Raw genomic sequence first — 20,254 nt, forward strand, 5'->3', positions numbered from 1 at the left:
CGCGGTAAGGCGACGCGAAGCCCAGCGCCCTCTCTATCGGGTTCCTGAGCTTGCTTGAAACCGCAACAGACGCCTCGATCGTTGCCTCGCAGAATGGGGCGTCGAGTAAGTTTAGCAGTTCAGAGAAGCGACCGGGGATATTTTTGACGGCAACAAAAGAAGTTATACGACACCGCGTTCGGCCCTAGCGTGAGCTCTTTTAATAAATATATTCATGTACAGTCGTACACCTATCTCTTGTTTTACTGCAGCTTTCTTTTTTTTTTCTCTCTCTCTCTCTACCTTATCCACCTCGCGCTTATCGTTGCATGCCGGTGATTTATCGACTTGGTGCGTGTACGAATCTGCCAATCCATGCTCGCTTCCAGTTGCCGTAATGGCCCAATCCGTGTACTGAAGTGCCCCTCTCCAACGCGTCATCTTCGCTTTGGTGTAGAAACCACGGACCGCGGCGACAAGAGGCGCGGAGAGAACCGCCCATCCTTGCAAGCAGTGATTCCAAGCTTGGCCATCTCGTTTTCTTTTTCATTCTTTTCTTTTTTCGCTTTGCGCGCGTCGGGAGAGCACGCTTATCTCTAGTCGTCTGTCATCCACGTCCCACGAGGCACCGGTCCGAAGTCAATGTAAACAGCACGCGTGTTGCGCCAGGCTCAGAGACACTCGCGGTTTACTACGCCAACCTTGAGTTCGCTTGACGCACGCATCCATTCTGCACGACTGCATCTTCTGCGTTTATCCGCCATTAACCGAATGCCAAAAGAGAGAGAAGATTTAATGAAAAAAAATGCGGAGAGAGTTGGCCGCAGGAGCATGCCTGCAGCTCCACGCTGTGGTAAAGGGTGAAAAAATGGGAAAGTATATAGGAGAGGATGAGGAATGATGATGGATTAATACAATGAGCTAAGCACCCGCTGTCCGATGCCCTACTTCATCACTGCCCCTGACGACTGCACAAGACGCACACATTTATACACACGCGCAACTGTGAAAGTACGCTCGCATATCGCCGATATCGCAACTCCCGCGCCGAGAACCAGTCGGTCTAGGTTCTGGCTTGAAGTGAAATAGAGTCTCCTATCACGGCATGCGCTGAATGCCTCGTACTTCTCAAATCGTCGTGGTGCCGCCGCGCACAAGCACCCCCCGCCCCCCCCCAAAAAAAAAAAGTATGTCGAAAGGCTGTTGTGTCATTCCCTTAAAAAAGACAGCAGTGTATGATCTCATCGTTTCCAGAAAAAAAGCATACGACGCGCATAGGAGAGCGACTTGGATAAGAAACTTGCGCATTGAGAAAAGGTGGCTGATACTATTCTGGTTCGTTCGAAACACTTCACTCGCGAGGGCGTCTTTCTTTCCCACAAGTAGACTACTGCTTTCTTTTTATATATTTTAAATATCTTGCTGGCGTTTCAAATCGCGGAGGGCACTTTGGTTAGGCAGGCGCTTTAATGAATTAAGCTCATTTGGTTTTGTTAGTTTATAATCTCTTGAAAAAAAGTTTGCACCCTTTGGGGCTTTGCACCCTTCGGCGCGGCCGTGCGGGCGCCGTATCGTGAAGGCGACCTGCGACGTGGCCAAAGTGGGTGCCCCCGCGGGCCTCATCTTCCAAGCAATTTGCAATGTTTGCAGAGTGCGCCTAGTGCCGGTAGCTTCGTATGCGCTGTGCTTTCGACGGTTCGTTCGCGTTGAAGCGAGAGATGCACGAAGGTCAATTCGATCGCTGCTGCTGCCGCGATTCCTCACTCCAGCATTTTGACAGCGAGTTCCCACGCTCATCGAGATATACGTGTGGTCATGTTCACCTGTGCTCGCGTGAGACCATGCTTGTTAATTTAGTTAAAACACGTTGGCGGGCTAGTTGGTTTGAATCTATGATAGAATGTGTAAGCGCAACTGAACGAGGACGTACAAAGAAACAGGCACACAGAGACAGCACTGTCTCTGTGTGTGTCTCTTTCTGCGTCCTCGTTCAGTCGCGCTTACCTATTATATAATTGTTAACTTAGTTATAATAGAATGTTTACAAGTCTATACGGACTATAACACTAGTATCCTTACTTCGTATAACTATCTACTAATTTGCTATGGCAATCGCTGCTTCGCCTTTCGGTCCAAACTGCGACGGTTTTTTTTTTATTTTCATTGCTGCGACACATAGGAAGCGATCGTATCTCCCTAGGGTAAACTTTGCCGCGAAAGATTTCATTTTTTCTAATGCGTGAATATGCACACCATAAAACGGAACCAGCATAGAGGTCAAATGATTATTTGAGTATTATTTGAATGAATAATGAGTATTATTTCATGTAGCACAACACATAGATATAGACATATCAATAGATCACAGCCTCCTATTCAGACCGGCTTCGCTCAAAAAATCTAAAACAACTTTTGCTACATGTAGCCCATTCTCGGCACCTTCTCCGGCGTTAGAAGTGTTTCCTCGCGCAGAAAGAGGCCGGAAATTTAGAGAAGACATCAATCGCTTGAAATGAGCTCCACTCAGTCGCATATCGTGGATACAAGCAGAGGACATGTTGGATAGTCTCGATAGTAGAGCAGAGCACACGTATGCAAGAGTCAGAGATGTACCAATGTTCTTTTATTTTAATGCATGGCCATGAATAAGTTACAGGACGCTTTTGTTTACGTAATAATGGCCCCTGGCCTCGTCAAATCTTAAGAGGAAGCCCAAATCTTAAACCTGCGTCCAGTCTATGCCAGCGGTCCTGGGATGATTCGATCCGCCCAATGCTTTTCGGTGACCGTTCTCATCGAACGTGAAAGCAGGGCTGTAACATCAATTCGTGAGAAGTGATTGCTTTGGAGACGCCGAACGTGTGTGCCGGTTTTGCTGCAGCTACTCCACAACGGCTTCGAATCTTCTGCAGTGTGACTAGCTGTCATTTACGAGACGCTTCACTGTAGGGGATCATAATGTCAGTGACTAGTTGCTCGGTCAGTCTAGCGCCGGTCGATAACCTCGAGATACTGTGGCTCGTGGCGAGTTACACATCTTACGTGCACCCGAAGTGGCTCTTGGCGTATACATATTCGTGCTGGGCGGCACGGGCTTCTGCGACTGTACCCCACGTTTACAGAAAGAGAGAGAGAAATAACATTTGCTAGACCTAAAGGAACTAAGGCCCCAGTCCGGGCCTCCTCGTAGGCTGATGCATCCTGGCCCAGCACGTACTTTACGCGCTGCACCAGAAGAGGACGCCATAATTCTTCCGGCTTTCGTCGATAGGGGTTCACTCCTTCCAGCTGCGGGGACTTTGGCTGTAGTAGTTTCGAGATCATCGTTTTTCTGGAGGCGGAGTTGGCGGGGAACATATACTTGTAACTCTCGAGCATGAGCGTTTTCTAGTGTATAGGCACAGCGAATATGTCCTGATACCAGAAAGGACGGGTGTGGTTTGACTATGTATTGCCTAGAATATAGTGTATTCTAGCCATTATGGTTTAATTAAAGTACCCTACAATAGCTGAGTTCTAAATTCGATATCGTTCAGAAGGGTTTGTTCAGCTGTGCATAACTTGAAAGAACTTGTCAAACATTTTTCGAAGCATTGAAATTTGCAAAGATCAAGATAAGTCGCGATTGACGGTCACACCTTTAAAAAACTTGTGGCACGTTACAGACTCTATAATTTACTCGTGAATTGTTACGGGGTGTCCGTAAAAGTCAATGTCACTCTTTTTGTCGCTAAGGGCGTCAGTCAGTGACGAATACCATATTCAAACAGCAACGCTTCGCAAGTGCTGTTCCATTTTGGCGGGCCTATATACTTTTTGCCCGTTGAGTTGGTTGTAAATTGCGAATTGTAACTTGGTTGGCCCCCTTGCAAGCAGGCTTCTCAAACCCCAGGACAATATCCATCTAATTTGGGAGCCAGATCGTCCCGGCAACCCATGGTAACGAAGCAGCTCACCTAGCCGCCCGAGCAGCAGATAACCGGGAGTTGGGATCGCTCGTGCCCGGATGGCCCGCTTGAACCCATCCTCACCTATCACGAATTCACGCAATTCTACAACGATTCGCACAGAGCGCATCCCTCCCCAAGCACGATTCTCTCCCGGGAGCAGGCCACGACTCTACGGCGGGTACAGACTCGATCCGGGCTAAGCCCCAAATGATTGGCTGAAATTTCCAAGCAAGAGTTCAAACCTAACTGCCGGCACTGCGAAGCGCTATAGCCGCAGACCAAGATCATGCACATACTATGGGGGTACCCATCCAGCCCCCCGCCAAGGACGTTTCTTCGGCAAGCCCCCACGTTCGAGGCCTGCATGGGAGTGTGCGATCAAGACGAATGACCGAGAATGCCAAGTCACGCTGACAGAGTGGTCTAACCGCGTCATGGCCAAATGGCCTCCACTCTAGCTCCTCTGCCGGGGTCTCAACTACTAGTTTACACCACCAATAAAGTTTGCTTTTCTCTCTCTCTATGGTTGTAAATGTGACTAAATGAACTTGGCTTTTTTTTCTCTCTCTCTCTCTTGACGCCATCTACAATTTGTTTACAGCAAGAAAGGTATCCATGACAGAACGGTACCGCAAGCGAACGGTTGTTAAGGAAGTAAACGATTAATCAGCGTGGTTGAAATATGCCCCCTGCTTGTTCACATCCCGACATCTTTAATTCACTTTTCTGTGTATATTTAATTTTATACTGCGGGCGCAATAATTCACATTACAGCGAAGCTGCTTATGGCTAGGGTTCCGTGCATTTTTCGTGCCCGTCAACGAATATGTGTCAGCAAAAACTAAGATCATCAGCATTGACTCGAGCGTCGTCGACTTCTTCCACAGCTGGGGCCGAATCTTATAAAGGTTCGGTTGGGGAACCGTTCCTTTGGCCTCACCTGATTGGCCAAAATTTTGATTACGTCACAGGTCGTCAGAGGCAGCGGGGCGGTATCGCAATTTTCGAATACGTCACGCATCTGTCAATCATCTTCAAAGCGAACCGGTCGTAGGAACCGGCGAAGGGGTAGTCCGCTTTGGGTTCCGTTGCTGTGGCTTGGCTGTTGGCTTCTGACCCTGGCCGCGCGCGCCGGTCGCGCGTCCCCGGAGACACGCGGGCGTCGCGCGCGCGTGCGTTGCTTGCTTCGGAGGCTATTACTTGCCTTCATCGTCTGCTTGGCGTTGCTCTTTCGGTGTCGACCACTGCTGGAAGTGCGATACGCGTTCGAAGAAGTGACGGATAATGGATTGCATCGCCCTTGCTGGCTTTCTAAGTAGACCTTTAGCAGGCTACGCTATCAAATGGAGGAGACTCGGCTGCAAGTGTACGAGTGGCCATTCCCCGCAGAGGAAGAAATATTGCGCGCTGCGGTTCATCGCCACCGGCCTGCAGCTCCTAGAGCTCAGTCGGACGCGAAGCATTCATCGGAATTGCCTAGATATCTGCTGCCGGCATTCTCCACAAAGTTGCTCTCGCAATTACTGTGTTGGCCGGTTGAAGGGCTGGATCAGCTTTCCCGTGACCTCAGCTTCAAAGTCAGTGCCAAGGAAATATTTGCATGGTGAGATCGAATTCTCAGTGCTATCGCCAGTGTGAATAGCTCGCAGATCGCCGTTCAGCAGTCAGAAGGGTTCAACCTATAGGTTCAGCGCTTCTTTCGTTCGTCTGATAAAACTATACAGACAGGACGGGAAGGTATTGTGGAGCTCTCTTATGTTTTATTTGGCTGCCCTTTTTTCTCTAGCTCGGGAGTGCCATACTTTGTTTCTCAATTTCACGGCACAGCGCGCACCGTCAGCACCACACTCTTCGATTTGACTTCGCGCAGGCAATGCAGACCCGTGTATCGTAATGTTCGATTTAAGTTCCATTGCTTCTATCACGCGACGCGCCGTGGGGCAGATCGCAGCGATAGCGGCAGCGCGGCGGCGAGCAAGTCATGTCTGAGCCGATGACGAAGGGCGAAAAAAGAAGGAAAATTGATATAGTCGGCTAGTAAAGGTGTCCCTAAGAACCAGTTCACGGCTTTGTCGCGCTAGCTACTTGAGAAGTGCTGGCAGTGCGTTCCTGTTGCATGCCTCGTGCGAGCTCCTGGTAGCAGACGACATAGCGCTACGCTCTGCCAACTCATTTGCGCTTACGATACCACCTGTGGGCTGAGAATAAAAAAGAATGACATTAATAAATTACTTCTGCATTGCGTAAACACCCGGCACCACAAGTCTATACTTCAAAACTTGGCGTATATTATTTAATTTATATTTTACATTTATTTAACAAGCAGAAACATTCTGCAATTCCTCGATTAGGTCGTCATATAGTGACGTACTATCGGCGTCAAATGAAAGTTGAACAGCGGAGCGCGTGGCCCAAGCATAAGTGAAGATATAGTGCGCGCCGTCCAGTCATCACCATTGACAAGCGCGCACATCCGATTTGGCCGCACTGCGCGATCCCCCTCTAGTGAGATAATTTCGCTTCTGTCCTGGTTCTTAGATTTGAAAGGGAGGAAATAAAAAATAAAAACGAAGCTAAAATATTGCAGTTTACGGCGAGTCTTGTCGCACAAGGCCTTTTCATAGCACAAGGCCTTTTCACTCCGATCCTTGACGTCATGCTAGTGGCCCGACAGCCATATAATCTAATAGGGATGGTCCCAAGTAGGCAACAATGATTTTGATGCCACCACTTTCGACACGCCAGCCTTGGCAATGAAAATTCTGGGCCAGTAGCATAACATAGTGAACACGCCATGTGCTACCTAGGTGGTGTTGGCAGAGCCAGGATTTTGAAACATTCTATCCCTATTGCACTGCTTCTCGTGCTTCGTGCGTGGTCAGAGCGGCACTTCAGCCGCGTTAGCAAGGGGCTTTTGTTATCTATGTGATCAGTCGTCCTTGTGAGACGGATAATAAGTGTGACGTAGAAATGAGAGGAAGGAATCACTCCAAAGCCGCAAAACCTGCTGTTGGTGCTCCTTCCGTACCATTATCAAGGGGATGAGCTGTGTCTTCGGGTTTGCGACAGGCAAAGCAGTTGCTTTCAATCCGCTTATTTGAGGGCGCTGCTTTATGATGCGGGTGGGAGCGCAGTCACGAAGTATTTTTCATTTTTTCGTAAGGTTTCTTTACCAATCGGGAAAAATTATAGACCATTAGCGCGTCACTGAAAACACCGCAGTTAGATGTCATTTGGGGGTGCGTACAAATGCCTCATTGACACTTCGATAATTACGACAGTACTTCTTGAGTTCGATAATTAATTATATTTACCTATTCCAATCTCAATAACGAAAAAATATATTGGCGGCTACTCCACTGTACTGGAAACAATAAGCACTAGGTTTTCTTGGAGTAATGCGATTGCTCTTTTTTTTTAAATCTTGGTGCATGATAGTTGGGACACCCTGTATAATTCACTCAGTAATCAAAATGAGGCCAAGCCGGATTCACTCGAAATCAGAATTAAGAGCCTTAATACGAAGCAGAAAATAAGAGATAAATGCTGCAGTTTAGTGATAGCGAAGTATAAAACAATTTCACGAAGAAAGATCACACCACCGAGATACGCGAGATTCTTGGTGGTACGAGAGGACTCGGGCTGTGAAATTGAACTGTCTCCTACTATGAGGTCTCGTAAATACTCATAAAAGGCCGTCACTTCAGTGAACAATTTTTCGAGGTCACACGAAATGTCGTCAAGTGCAACTGGTAATAAAGGATATATATATATATATATAGGGGGTTCGGAAAGCTGATCGGGCCCCAGCACGAGCTCCCCTCCGCCCCCCCCCCCCCCTCGGAAAAATGAAAGCTTTCCGCCTATGCATTCATGCATTCTTTCATACGTTCAGAAGACGGAAGAATGGGGAAAAAACAAAAGTTTCACAGGAATTATGTACATACACGTGTAAAATTACTATATAGTATAAGAGGTATAATGATGCATTATCCACACTCCCACTCTGTTTAATTTTTATATGTAGTAAAAAAAAGAATGTATATAAATTTTATAGCCTTCAACCGGCAAAAGTAAGATTTTTTGTTGCCATAATAGTTTCTTTTGTCTCAAAAACAAATCCACTGGCGTTTAACGATGGAGCCTTTGAAGTGTACGAATGACGTTTCTGTTAAAGTTCCAACGAGCAAGAGAAGCAGAGAAACGATGTGGTAACTGAGTGCCACAGTGCGTAACGATAAGAAAATATTTGCAGTAAGTATTAGCGGCCAGGCGTTTCGAGAAACCGATTGAACGTTACTGATATGTTTAAAACACAATGCGTGCTGCGACAGTAGTGAGCACTTCTGACAAGTTATTTTCTGAAGCCCTCGGCGGGAGATGACTGTCCATTCGTGTCATACACGCACTACTTGCTATATATATATATATATATATATATATATATATATATATATATATATATATATATATATAGTACCAGAAAAGACTTCAACCCAAGCGTTACGTTTTTCTCTTCATACGAATGCGCCACTGATACATGTCTGGACAAATAACTTCGAAACACCCTTCGAAGTGCAGTATTGGCTACCAGCGCTTTTGAGGACAGCGCTATAGGAACCAAAGACGTGAAGGGCGGAGCGAACTTAAGCCTCACTGCTTCGCAGAGGAAATGGAAGAGTTGTGTTCCGCGACTGAAGTTGTTTGCAGCCGTGGTTTTCACAAGCTTGCGAAGTACGCGCAGTGCCTGCACAGCCTGTGTGCCGAGTAGTTGAGTCTGCTACGGTAGCGTTTGGTGTGCATTTCCGTGGAGAGCTTTTATCGTTAGGAGAAAACTCAGCGTCAAAAAGCGACGCGAAGTAAATGAAGAACGGACACGTAAAACACAAGGCCACCACGGGGAAGAATAGGTGGTATTGGCTCTGCTCGCACCGCATCGAAATAGTGTGCGCGGAGCTATATCTCACGCCAGGAACTTGCTTCGGACCAAAGCGAAATTGATGTGACAGTTTTATTTTTTATGATAGGGTACACGTGCTGCAAAAACAGCTTCGTGGCAAAAATAAAAGCGAAATAAACAGACCGGGAAGCAATCCACGTGTAAAGAAAAGGCAAAACCGATGCGTTCAAGAGAGTAAACTGTAACACTTCTAAATGTGCCGAATTGGCAATCGAGATGTCGGCACACACACACACACACAAAAAAAAAATATCCACGCAGAATTTTCTCTGGGATTAATCTGAATGACGCGCTAGGTATTTCGTAGTACTGACGTGGTGTTTCGTGGTAGTATGCTGGCGTGTTTCGTATAATTGCGATAACGACCGCGTAAGAACCGTGAAACGGAGAATCGCGGTTGCAACACCGAGCTGTTAAGTGAGGCCTGCACGACACGACGTAGAAGAAGCGAGTAGAAGCAATGGTCACTGGTGTTATAGATGGACCGCAGCGGATGTGGACGTGGGATGAAATGACCAGGCAGATGTAGCAAATGAAGGAAATATGTGCAAGATACATTAGGCAGTCTGAACCATCATGAACCGTGATCAACCGGGCTCCGGCGGCGGCTACGTCGGTCGCGGCGGCGCGACCCGTATGTTGAAAACGATCTGCGAAAGCCGCAGAGTGCGGCATGGGCTGAGAGCTCCGTGAGCGCTGCGTTCTCGCCGCTTCGTTGGCGTTGAAGTGAGAGGCCTGCTGAAAGCAGTCGTCCTACGGGACGGATGGAGGGACCGTTTTTCCGTTGGGTAAGGTTAGAAATACTTACGCATCTAAAGCCATCAGATTTCAGTGTGCGGCCCTTATTATCTATAAATTCGTAAGCGCCGTCAAGCACCAGCTGCTGCCTAGAGGACGTGTTCGAATAGGTCTCCTTCAGCAGCTACGCAGTACTGAGCCCGCTTTATCCACATCTGTGGCTTTCTTGATGATCGACGTTGCAATTCTACGGCAGACATCCGTAATCCTTGCCTTGAGCTCATCTGACGTCCGTCTTGACCACGTCGTAAACGCGATCTTTACCATAACCCCAAAGAAAGAAATCGAGTGGAGAGAGGTCAGGTGACCTGGCCGGCCAGTTTACAGAACCGTGCCTTCCAATCTATTGCGCATGAAAAGTCGTATCCAGCCAGTTTCGTGCTCTGCTGCTTTGTGCTGGCGCCCCATCCTGCTGATACCACAGACGTGGAAGACGTGAAGGCGGGACTTCGCTGAGAAACTCATCCACCACACCTTCAAGGATTCCATCCACGTAACGCTGTCCAGTCAGTGTGTGATCGAAGAAATTTAAATTAAATTAAATTAAATTAAATTAAATTAAATTAAATTATCGGGTTTTACGTGCCATAACTACGATCTGATTATGAGGCACGCTGTAGTGGGGTACTCCGGAAATTTGGACCACCTGGGGTTCTTTAACATGCACCTACATCTAAGTAAACGGGTGTTTTCGCATTTCGCCGCCATCGAAATGCGGCCGCCGTGGCCGGGGTTCGTTGCTGCAAAAATTGGCTTCATCTGATGTTGCTCAGAAAGTCCGGTGACTCATCGGCTTTTGTGAGGACCCGATTCGAGAAATCTAGACGATTCCGCACGTTCCTATCTTCCAAGTATTGGTGCAGGTTAAGGTGGTACGAGTGAAAGGCCTAGTCATTTAGAATCCTCCAAACTGGTGACTTGTAAATTCGTACCTGGGCGGCCACGTCCCGCACGCTAGCATGAGGCCTTGAGGCTATAAATGCTGGAACATCCGTGCGTAGGCTAACTCAAAGATGGAGTCCTCCGCCGCTGTTTCTGGAAGATGCGGATTTGTCTCAGGTTTTCATGATTTCTCATGACCCGCCGTGGTTGCTCAGTGGCTATGGTGTTAGGCTGCTGAGCACGAGGTCGCGGGATCGAATCCCGGCCACGGCGGCCGCATTTCGATGGGGGCGAAATGCGAAAACACCCGTGTGCTTAGATTTAGGTGCACGTTAAAGAACCCCAGGTGGTCAAAATTTCCGGAGTCCTCCACTACGGCGTGCCTCATAATCAGAAAGTGGTTTTGGCACGTAAAACCCCAAATATTATTATTATTATTATTATTATGATTTCTCATGAAAGTCGATGCGTTTGGTCTAGCGCCACACTTCCATGACTAATATATATTTGCAGTCTTCCTCTTGTTGCCATTTGCAGCTCTCAAGGCATGGATCATGTTTTCGTCCTGCACGTTAGAGAAAGACATGGCGGCTGGGACGAAACAAAACGCATATTTAAATTTTGCACTGACGTTGTCAATTCGCTTTTGTGGTGATAGGTTTTGTGACAAAAAAGAAAATGAAAGAAGAAAACCATCTGTTCACTTTATGTAGGCTAAGAAAGCAGCTATCACAGCTTGTTTCCGATTAACCCCAAACGCGACGTGTTGCTTCAGCCGGGGCGCGGCAGATAGCACGACCATGTTTTTTTTTAATCATTATTTCCTTTATTTCGTTCTGGCTAACTCAGATGGAGCTTGTTCGAGGGCGCTGCTTTGTGTTGCAGGCGGGAGCGCAGTCACGTGGTATTTTTCATATTTGGCGGGGCTTATTTATCAGCCGGAAAAAATTTCTACGCAATTAGTACGTCGCTGAAAATACAGCAGTTAGATGTCCCTTGGCTGCGCCTACAAATGCCTCATTGACACTTTGATAATTAGCATAGTATGCTCGAGATATATAATTAATTACAATTACCTAATTGAATCTCAGTAATGAAAGAGTTACTGGCAGGTACTCCACTGTACCGGAAACAATATGCACTAGGTTTCCTTCGAGTAACGCAATTGCTCTATTTCTAAATCTGGGTGCATGGTAGTTAATTGGGGCGCCCTGTATATATTTATGACCTCTGCGTGCAGGCGACGATGTTTTCATCCGTTATAAATGTTGTAAATTACTAGAAGAGTTTCTTTTGTGTGTGTGTGTGAATCGTTAGTATTGCTTACTGGAAAGAGAAGCAATACTGAGACACATATCATTCACCTGCATTTCACACGCCGTTCATAAAAAACTCTGCCCACTGAAGTCTGCAAGTTTTTTTTAGGGTCAAAAAAGTACGCAAAGCAATTTGAAGCAGGTGAACATACAGCAACATATTCACTCTCTAGGCATAGGCTGCCCATACCTTTAGAAATAATTTTCAATTGGCTACCGGCATCTCTTTCAAAAATATGATAAACTTTGTATTGTGTGCATGTTTAAATATATTGTATATGTGCATGGTGTTTACCGTGGAAATTTAAAACAATGTTGAAGTGAGAAAATACGGACCAGGTAGCCGGCGCTAGTGCTTCTAATGCGCACTCCTCCTATTGTCAGGATTTGCAGAAATAAAGCGAAAGTTAATTAAATGCCGTGCACGTCCGCGCCAACAATGAGAATAAAACTTTAGGTGAAAAGGTCGAGGCAAGTCAAAAGAAACCTCAAATGGTGTGGATGACAAAACTCTGGTAGTGACATTTTGGATGCGTGTGTGTGTGTGTGTGTGGGGGGGGGGGGGGGGAGGGCTCTGCCTCCGCCGGAATTTTCCGGTGGGGGCTCGGGCCCCGGCGCCCCCCCGTAGTCGGTGCCTATGAATGAATGAAGGACACTCGCCTGACAGCCCTGTGGCAATCCGGCAAGTAAAGAGCGAAACGCACGCTGCAATTTCTATTCCAATTTCGTGTACGCATTTCGGCTCCTATGTTTGTAATCACATTCGGTTATCTCATACTGCCCACCTCTAGGACGTTCGTTCACAACAACAGATGCTAGCCAGTCGTGATGCTGTACAGCGAAGAAGCCCGGACAATGGCAAAGAACGCTTACGAACGAAAGAAAACGATTTAACGACCCGCCCAAACGCTACCGCCAACCACTAATCAACAAAGCGGCCATGTGTCTCCCCGTGTCTATGACCGCGAAGCGGGTCTGAATGCTCTCCTCCTCGTCGGGAATGAAACGGAATATAAAAACACCCCATAAAATGAAAAACCCACGACTGTGCTGCCATCTCGTGCAATACTACAAAAACATGTGGATTTATTTATGACCTCCGAGATTGCGCGTCGTCAGCTGTGTGATCTTGAAAGCTCTTTTGCCGTTGCAATGTAGACAAGAACGTTATTAGTACACATTGGAAAGTATTATAGTGTTATAACTAAATAACATTTTTTGTGCAAAATTGTGTTTGCCTTACATTTGATTGAGCAAAAAAATAGCAGTGCCCGAAGCTCTTGCAACGGTCCCCGTCCGTATTCATCATCATCGTCGTCGTCGTTTACGCGGTCGCTGTGGTTTCCATGCGCGATTTTCCCGCGCTCTCTGCTTTCGCGTTTTCACCTTCTGTGGAATAATGCTGCATCTGTTTCGCTGAAATCACGGCGCTCTTTGCCAGCGGTGAAATGTGCTATAGATTTCGCTGTTTACCACAAGCTGGTTTCGCTGGTGTGTGCGAAAGGAACTAACGGATCGATTCTACTGCGCCAGTGCGGTATTTTGGCGATTTCCACGCTGTGCGCCTTGAACTCACATGCTTCTAGTGCCGAACCGCTGGATGTGATCGTCACTGGAGTGCTCTTACGAAACAGTGATGTCGTCGCAAATGCTAAACTTGCGGGGTGTGACAATTCACTTCCCGCATGAGCCGTACGATGTGCAAAAGAAGTACATGGAAAAAGTGATAGAATGTCTGCAGACTGGCGTGAATGGCATCCTGGAGAGCCCAACAGGAACGGGAAAAACACTTTCACTATTATGCTCATCATTAGCCTGGCTTGAAGATCACAAAGCAGCAATTCAACTGAGCGCTGGACAGCACCGGTTGTCTGACGTGAACTCGTCGGGATTCCTGTCGCAACTGCAACATCTTTTTGATCAACAGGAATCGGCAAATCGACCAAGTCCTATGTGTCCCAAGATTATCTACAGCTCAAGAACTCACTCACAGCTGTCACAAGCCATTAACGAGTTAAAAAAGACGAACTACAAATATGTGAAGTCCGTAGTCTTAGGTTCCCGAGATCAGTTGTGCATCAACCCAGAGGTGCAGAGACTGCAAGACAATGCTACGAAATTGCGGGTTTGCCGACATAAAGTAACGACAAGGACTTGCCCCTTTCACTTGAACTATGACACCAAAATGACAAGGTCCGAGTATCAAGACACTCCTGTAATGGATATTGAAGACTTGGGCAAGCTTGGCAAAAAATTTGTCTGTTGCCCGTATTATGCGGCCAAGACACTAAAAGGGAAAGCCGACATTGTCTTTATGCCTTACAATTATCTTGTCGATGCAAAGTCACGAAAGGCACATGGTGTTGAGCTAGAAGGAAATGTGGTCATATTTGATGAAGCTCACAACATAGAAGGCATGTGTGAAGAGAGCATGTCATTCCAGCTCCTCTCATCGGATTTGGCATTGTGCATAAAGGAAATAACTCATGCAGCAGACCTGAAACAGCAGAAAGAGACTGAAGCGGCTGCTGGAGTCGAAGGAGTTGATCCAGATTTCACATTGCTTGATGTGGCTAAGATTAAAGCTATTTTGCTTTCCCTTGAAAAGTGTGTGGATGAACTGCTTATGCAGGTGAATGGAGAATCAACAACAAAATCTGGAGATTTTATGTTTACCATGCTGAAAGGAGCGGGTGTTAGTCGACAAAACAAAGATGAACTTATGGACCTCCTGGACAAAATTGTTTCTTTCCTTGAAGTCAACGCAGTTGGAGCATTCAGTCCTAGAGGTGTAGGCCTGAACCGCCTGATAACTATTCTCAGCAGCCTCTATTCTGTTGAGGGAGAAGGCTTGTCAGTAGAGTTGATATTCAAGACTAAGTTTAAGGTTCACATCCAAAAAGATGTGAACAAGAAAAAGAAGGGATCTCAGGATGTCTGGACTGTTCCCTCAACCATGCCCAAAAAGCTCGATTGGTGTCTTAATTGTTGGTGCTTCTCACCAAGTGTGAGTATGGACAACCTCTTAAAGCAGGGTGCCCGCTGCATTATTCTAACTAGTGGCACACTGTCTCCACTCAGTTCATTTGCAGCTGAACTGGGTATTCCATTCCCTGTACAACTGGAGAACCCACATGTTATTAAGGAAGAACAAATCTATGTGTCTGTGCTTAGCAATGGTTATGATGGTCAAATCTTGAATTGCAGCTATGAGAACAGGAACAATCCTGCCTACATAGGTTCTCTTGGTAGAACACTTTGTAATCTTTGCAGGATCATTCCAGGGGGTGTATTGCTCTTCTTCCCATCATATGCTGTCATGAGAAATTTTGTTGAGGCCTGGACTTCAAATGGAACCATGACTTCACTTGCACTTGTCAAACCAACAGTTATGGAAGTCCAGAGGAGTACAGACTTTTCCTCACTCATTCAAGAGTATTGTGAAAATGTGGACTCACCTGAAAAAAAGGGTTGCCTTCTTATGGCAGTGTGCAGGGGACGCATGAGTGAGGGCATGGATTTCACAGACCAGTACGCTCGTGCAGCCATCATAGTTGGCTTTCCATTACCCCCTTGCTTTGATCCCAGGGTTCAGCTTAAGAAGCAGTATCTTGATGAGTCTCCATCACGCACTGTTTTCTCTGGAAACGATTGGTATGTGCTGCAGGCAACTAGAGCAGTCAATCAAGCTGTTGGTCGTGTCATACGCCACCAGCGTGATTTCGGTGCAATCTTGTTCTGTGACAAGCGTTACAGTGAGCCACGAAATCTGAGTCAGTTATCAAAATGGGTGAAAGAGAAAGCCAGGCTACGTTCTAGCTTTAGTGTTGTCCTGAAAGAGCTCTCTGTTTTCTTCAGAGCTGCAGGTGTGTCAAATGAAAGCAACAGAGCTACAGGAAAAATGCTGGTGGGCTCAAGAAATGGAAATGCATTTGGAATCCCATCAAAGGAAAGCACACCGAATTTGAGAAGCCTCACATTCTCTGGACAGCCAGTGGCTGACAATGATGAAAATGTTTTGAAGACTTACCTGGCCAGCAAGGGGGGGCCCACCAAGGAACATTCACAGTCACAAGACAGAGGCCAGCAAGGACGAAACTTATTTGATGTCCTCAACAGCAGTTCAGCATCAAAGGCACTGGACTTTTGCAGCCTCCGCAAGGTCAACTTCAGAAGCACCGATGACAAACAGACGGAAGAACACTATATGCAGAATCCCAAAAAACGGAAACTTTTTGTGCCACTCAAGGGAATTGGACCTCCCCAGTCTTCTGCTATTTGTGATGGTGCTGGCACATCTTACGCTAGGGGTTCAGAGTCATCAAAGGATATTTGGAAGTCTGTCTTGGCGTCACTTAAGAAGTGTCTAAATGATATTGACTACAACAGTGTTTGCATCAACATGAAGGCATACCTCAGAACTAATGACTCTGATGCACTTGCACAGTCACTTGGTCAGTGTCTGCTGGACGTTCCCGACAGAGATGAACTCCTTGCCTGCCTGGCAAGAGTAGTTACATCATCTCAAAGAGAGGACTTTGTAGCAAAATGCCGTGCTCACTGGTGAAGTGAAATATGTGGTGATGTGATGAAGTACACACGCCTCATGATTATCATATTAATATACCTCATGTACGTTCCCAATTGATGCAAGTTAACATTGTGCCCTGTGAAATAATGCCTTAGTGTCTCTTCAGAAATCACATTATAGTAATCGTATATCGTAGTTAGAGCTTTGATAGCCCTTATATCAGCATTGAAGGCCTCCTTTTTTCTTTTAGCGTGCATGGGTGATGCTGCATCGGGGTCAGAAAGGACTCATTGCAAGAACTTGCTGCATGTTTGTGTTTGTCAAAAATAAAGTAAATCGTGTTCCTTTATTGTGGTTGTCTTGCATGATTGCATCCCAGTAAGACCAAGAGGCCAGTTAGCCACCAGAAAGTGTGTTTTGGTGAGCTGTTCAGATTGTGGCCTCTGATTACCTATAGCCATACATTGTGCACTTATATTTATTGCTGACATTTGCTATTAAGCCTTAACTCCACTTGCAGTATGTCAGTTTTTTTGCGATTTGTAAAAGTACTAGAGTCATTCATATGTCCTTTCTTTATTGTTTTCAGACAGCGAGATTGATGAATTAGAAGGTCCGACTGTGCACTACAAGCCAGAAGCAATTGAAACGCTGTGTCAGCTCACTAAATTCAATAAGCGAGAACTGCAGCTTATGTACAGAGGCTTTAAGCAGGTAAGAAATGGCAAGCTCCCATTTTCCAAGTAATAGTAATTTCATTTGGTGCTGTTTATTTGTATGCATCATACATACTGTGAACAGTACAGTGTTAGAGAACTCATTGGTTTGGCTTTCACTGTTCTTGATGCTTCAGGTTGTTTCATGCTGCTTCGTAATGGCGTCATGCTGTTTCATCCCATGCACTGATATCTCTGGAACATTTTGTACACCTAAATTGAAGCATAATGCCCATCCTAGAGTAAAGTAACAGTAAATTGTTTTTTCTTCGTTTATTCTGAATTCAGTCACCATTTAATGCAAGAGTCAATGCTTCCTCTTAACTAGATGCAAAAAATACTGCTCAGCACTTTGTGCTTCTGGTAGAATGCACCTCAATTTATAGAGTGTATTGGGGCCAATTCAGGTGCCTAGCACATTGCTCAGTTGCTATGACAGTCACCCTGCAATAGTTGTGTAGGGGCAGCAGTTCAGTAATATCATTTGCTTAGTTAAATATAACTGCACAAAGCCCAAGCACCATTGCTCATTAAGGAAATTTACAACAACTTGTTCACCTTTATATCTGGCTATTGGGAGTGCATTCATACAAAAAACAATAAAATGTTAGTTGAGTAAAACAATGTGTATATCAATGAAGTAGTAATTGGTTTCCTCAACTACCCATAACTTTACACTTGCTCTAGGATATGAAAAGCACTAGCCATCGGCATTGTGCTAGTTTTTCCACTTAAATCAGTATTTCTAGGTGTCAGAATGATCGTATCAAAATTGATACATTAGACTTTGTGGAGATAACCAATTTATTAATTTTTTAAAATTTCAGTATAGGCTCACTCCTAAATTAATTCCATTTAATTATAGCTTGAGCTGTGGCACTTGGATTGCTCAGGAAGCTATTATAGTGCATTGCTCTTGATTTTTTTTGTGTTAAGCATTTGCTCGCTTTTCAGATTCCCTAATTCTGGTTGCTTGTTTAGAAAAAAAAATGGTAGAGGTATGTGTTGAGAACTAAATTCACTTGTGACCCAGGTTACCTAGGTTATCCATTATGTCAACAAGTAAAGACTTCACACTTGAGCCCTGAAAAATGCTCTTGGTGTGGGAACTAAATGGATAATTTAACATGCATTTTACTGAACAACAAACACAGCAGCAGTGCATTAAAGAATATGCCTGATATCAACCTTTGCTTGAAAAAAAAAAAAAAAGGCCACTACATGACCACACATTTGCACTGCAAGTAATGATTTACATGTCTATCTTCCAGTGCTTCCTTCTGTAACACTTCATGCAGCCTAACAGAACTTGCAGCTCACTTCTAATCCAAAGTGTGGGAAGGTGTTTGCAGCATTGCTTTGAAAATCATTACTTTCATTGGTCGCTTATGAGTAAGTGTCAGCTTGACACGTACACCTAAAATTGAAGTACCTCGAAGAGATAACTTATTGGCTGTATGAGCTGCACTCCTTTAGTTGCCATGACTAGTCACTGTTAGCTTGCAGACAGCAGGGGCCATGAACAGGGAGAGCAAGCAACAAAATAAAGTGGCAGAAGAAATTAATAAGGTGAATGACTCAATTTGTCTGCCCGAAAGCAGCCACAGCTGGATTAGGTCAATGCAAAACTCAAAAGAAGCATACACTGTTATTCTGGATCATCATCCTGCTAGCAGAAGACTGGAGTTTCCAGCATGCTAGGACAATGCCTCCTTTACTAGATGCCAGCCGCGTTGCTCGCTTTCCCATTGCGGCGGCGGTTCCCTTAGTTGAAGTTAGTTCAGCATAAATTCCGTGAGGCGGCGCTCGTTGCCTTTTCAACTTCCGGCGGATGTGGCAGCGGCGGCTGAATGCTCCGCCGGCGCTTTATATGCGCGGGCGTCTGTTAGCGAGCGTTATCGCGGGCCTCCGAGATGGCAACAGACGCCATGGTAATCTCAGAGGCCGCAGCTAGTGATCTAGGTTTCAGACGTCCACCACAAGCGGCGCTCGTTGCCTTTTCGCGGAGGAGAGAAAAGGGAGAGGGCCAGGAACCGAGTTTACGGACAACGCGGCTGGCATCTAGTAAAGGAGGCATTGGCTAGGAATTGGGAAAGCAGAGGGAAGCTTTAAATGGGTCACAGAAAGCAACACTTGGATCTTCATATAAGTCCTCTGATACAAAGCTGTGTGAACTATTCTTGCAGGAGGAGATTCCTGAAGTAGTGTCATTTCATAAAAAAGCTGCCCTGATAATTAATTAAGCAGCTTTGCAGGGTCCATTAACGAGTTCATTTGTTCCTTTCCTTAATTAAAACAACCTAACGCTCCTGTGTGAGATAGAGGGCATGGCCAGAGTCGAATTACTTTCAGATCAGTCAAATTTCCTTCTCTGGCAATAACATGCTTTAGATGTGAGGCAGCAATACAACAAAGAAAAATTGCAAAATCCTGCAAAACAAGAAGCCAAGAATCTACCGAAACTGCATGAAATGTGCCAAGTGCCTGAAAAGTTAAAAAGGTTGATCCCTTCAAGATGCTAATTATGAAGATTATATGCGACTTAAATCAGCATTGCATAGGCCATCATTATGAAAACAATTTTACATTGGATATAAATTAAAACACCTATTTTATATTTTAAATGCTGTGGCTGTTGTAACTTTTCACATTTTTCCAAATCTTTTTTTTACAGGTATTGGGAGATTAGACAAAATGTTTCTTAAATTTGCCTGTAAATTAGAGCTCTTTCGTTTAACTATGACAAATATGATTGCATGCAATGCAACATTTATTATTGATAAGCATGTGTATGTTTACTGTGTATTGAAGTAAACAAAACAACTGGTTTTACTATCCAGGGCTTGTGCTGACTGTTGACACTATATTTTTGCTGCATATTGCTTGCAGGAATGCCCATCTGGGATGGTTAAAGAGGAGACGTTCAAGATAATCTACTCACAGTTCTTCCCAAGAGGTGCAGATGCTAGTCAGTATGCTCATTTCGTCTTCAATACCTTTGACCAGGACCACACTGGCGCAATAACATTCACGGTAAGAGTTGTGATCTGCACCTTGCTAATTTTATGTCACACTGCAGCATACTCGTTGCTGCTACATTTTGTGGGTAAGCTTTGTTCATG

At 45.5% G+C, this 20,254-nt stretch overlaps 2 protein-coding genes across 6 annotated transcripts in view; both read left to right on the top strand.

The window, feature by feature from the left end:
* The window catches only part of LOC135901601 (Kv channel-interacting protein 4-like), a 568,045-nt gene that overhangs the window by 512,882 nt on the left and 34,909 nt on the right, over nt 1–20,254 (top strand). For all 5 annotated transcript variants that reach the window (XM_065431444.1, XM_065431442.1, XM_070531133.1 and 2 more), the window contains 2 exons: nt 17,006–17,130; nt 20,022–20,165. In XM_065431444.1, coding sequence (XP_065287516.1) covers nt 17,006–17,130; nt 20,022–20,165 — 269 coding nt within the window. The remainder of the gene's footprint in view (nt 1–17,005; nt 17,131–20,021; nt 20,166–20,254) is intronic.
* On the top strand, nt 13,215–16,765 carry LOC135901598 (regulator of telomere elongation helicase 1 homolog). Its single transcript, XM_065431428.1, has one exon. The coding sequence runs from the start codon at nt 13,522–13,524 to the stop codon at nt 16,450–16,452; it is 2,931 nt and encodes a 976-aa protein (XP_065287500.1). The 5' UTR covers nt 13,215–13,521; the 3' UTR covers nt 16,453–16,765.

This window comes from Dermacentor albipictus, chromosome 1, assembly GCF_038994185.2.
Source record: "Dermacentor albipictus isolate Rhodes 1998 colony chromosome 1, USDA_Dalb.pri_finalv2, whole genome shotgun sequence".
NCBI classification, from domain to species: Eukaryota; Metazoa; Arthropoda; class Arachnida; order Ixodida; family Ixodidae; genus Dermacentor; species Dermacentor albipictus.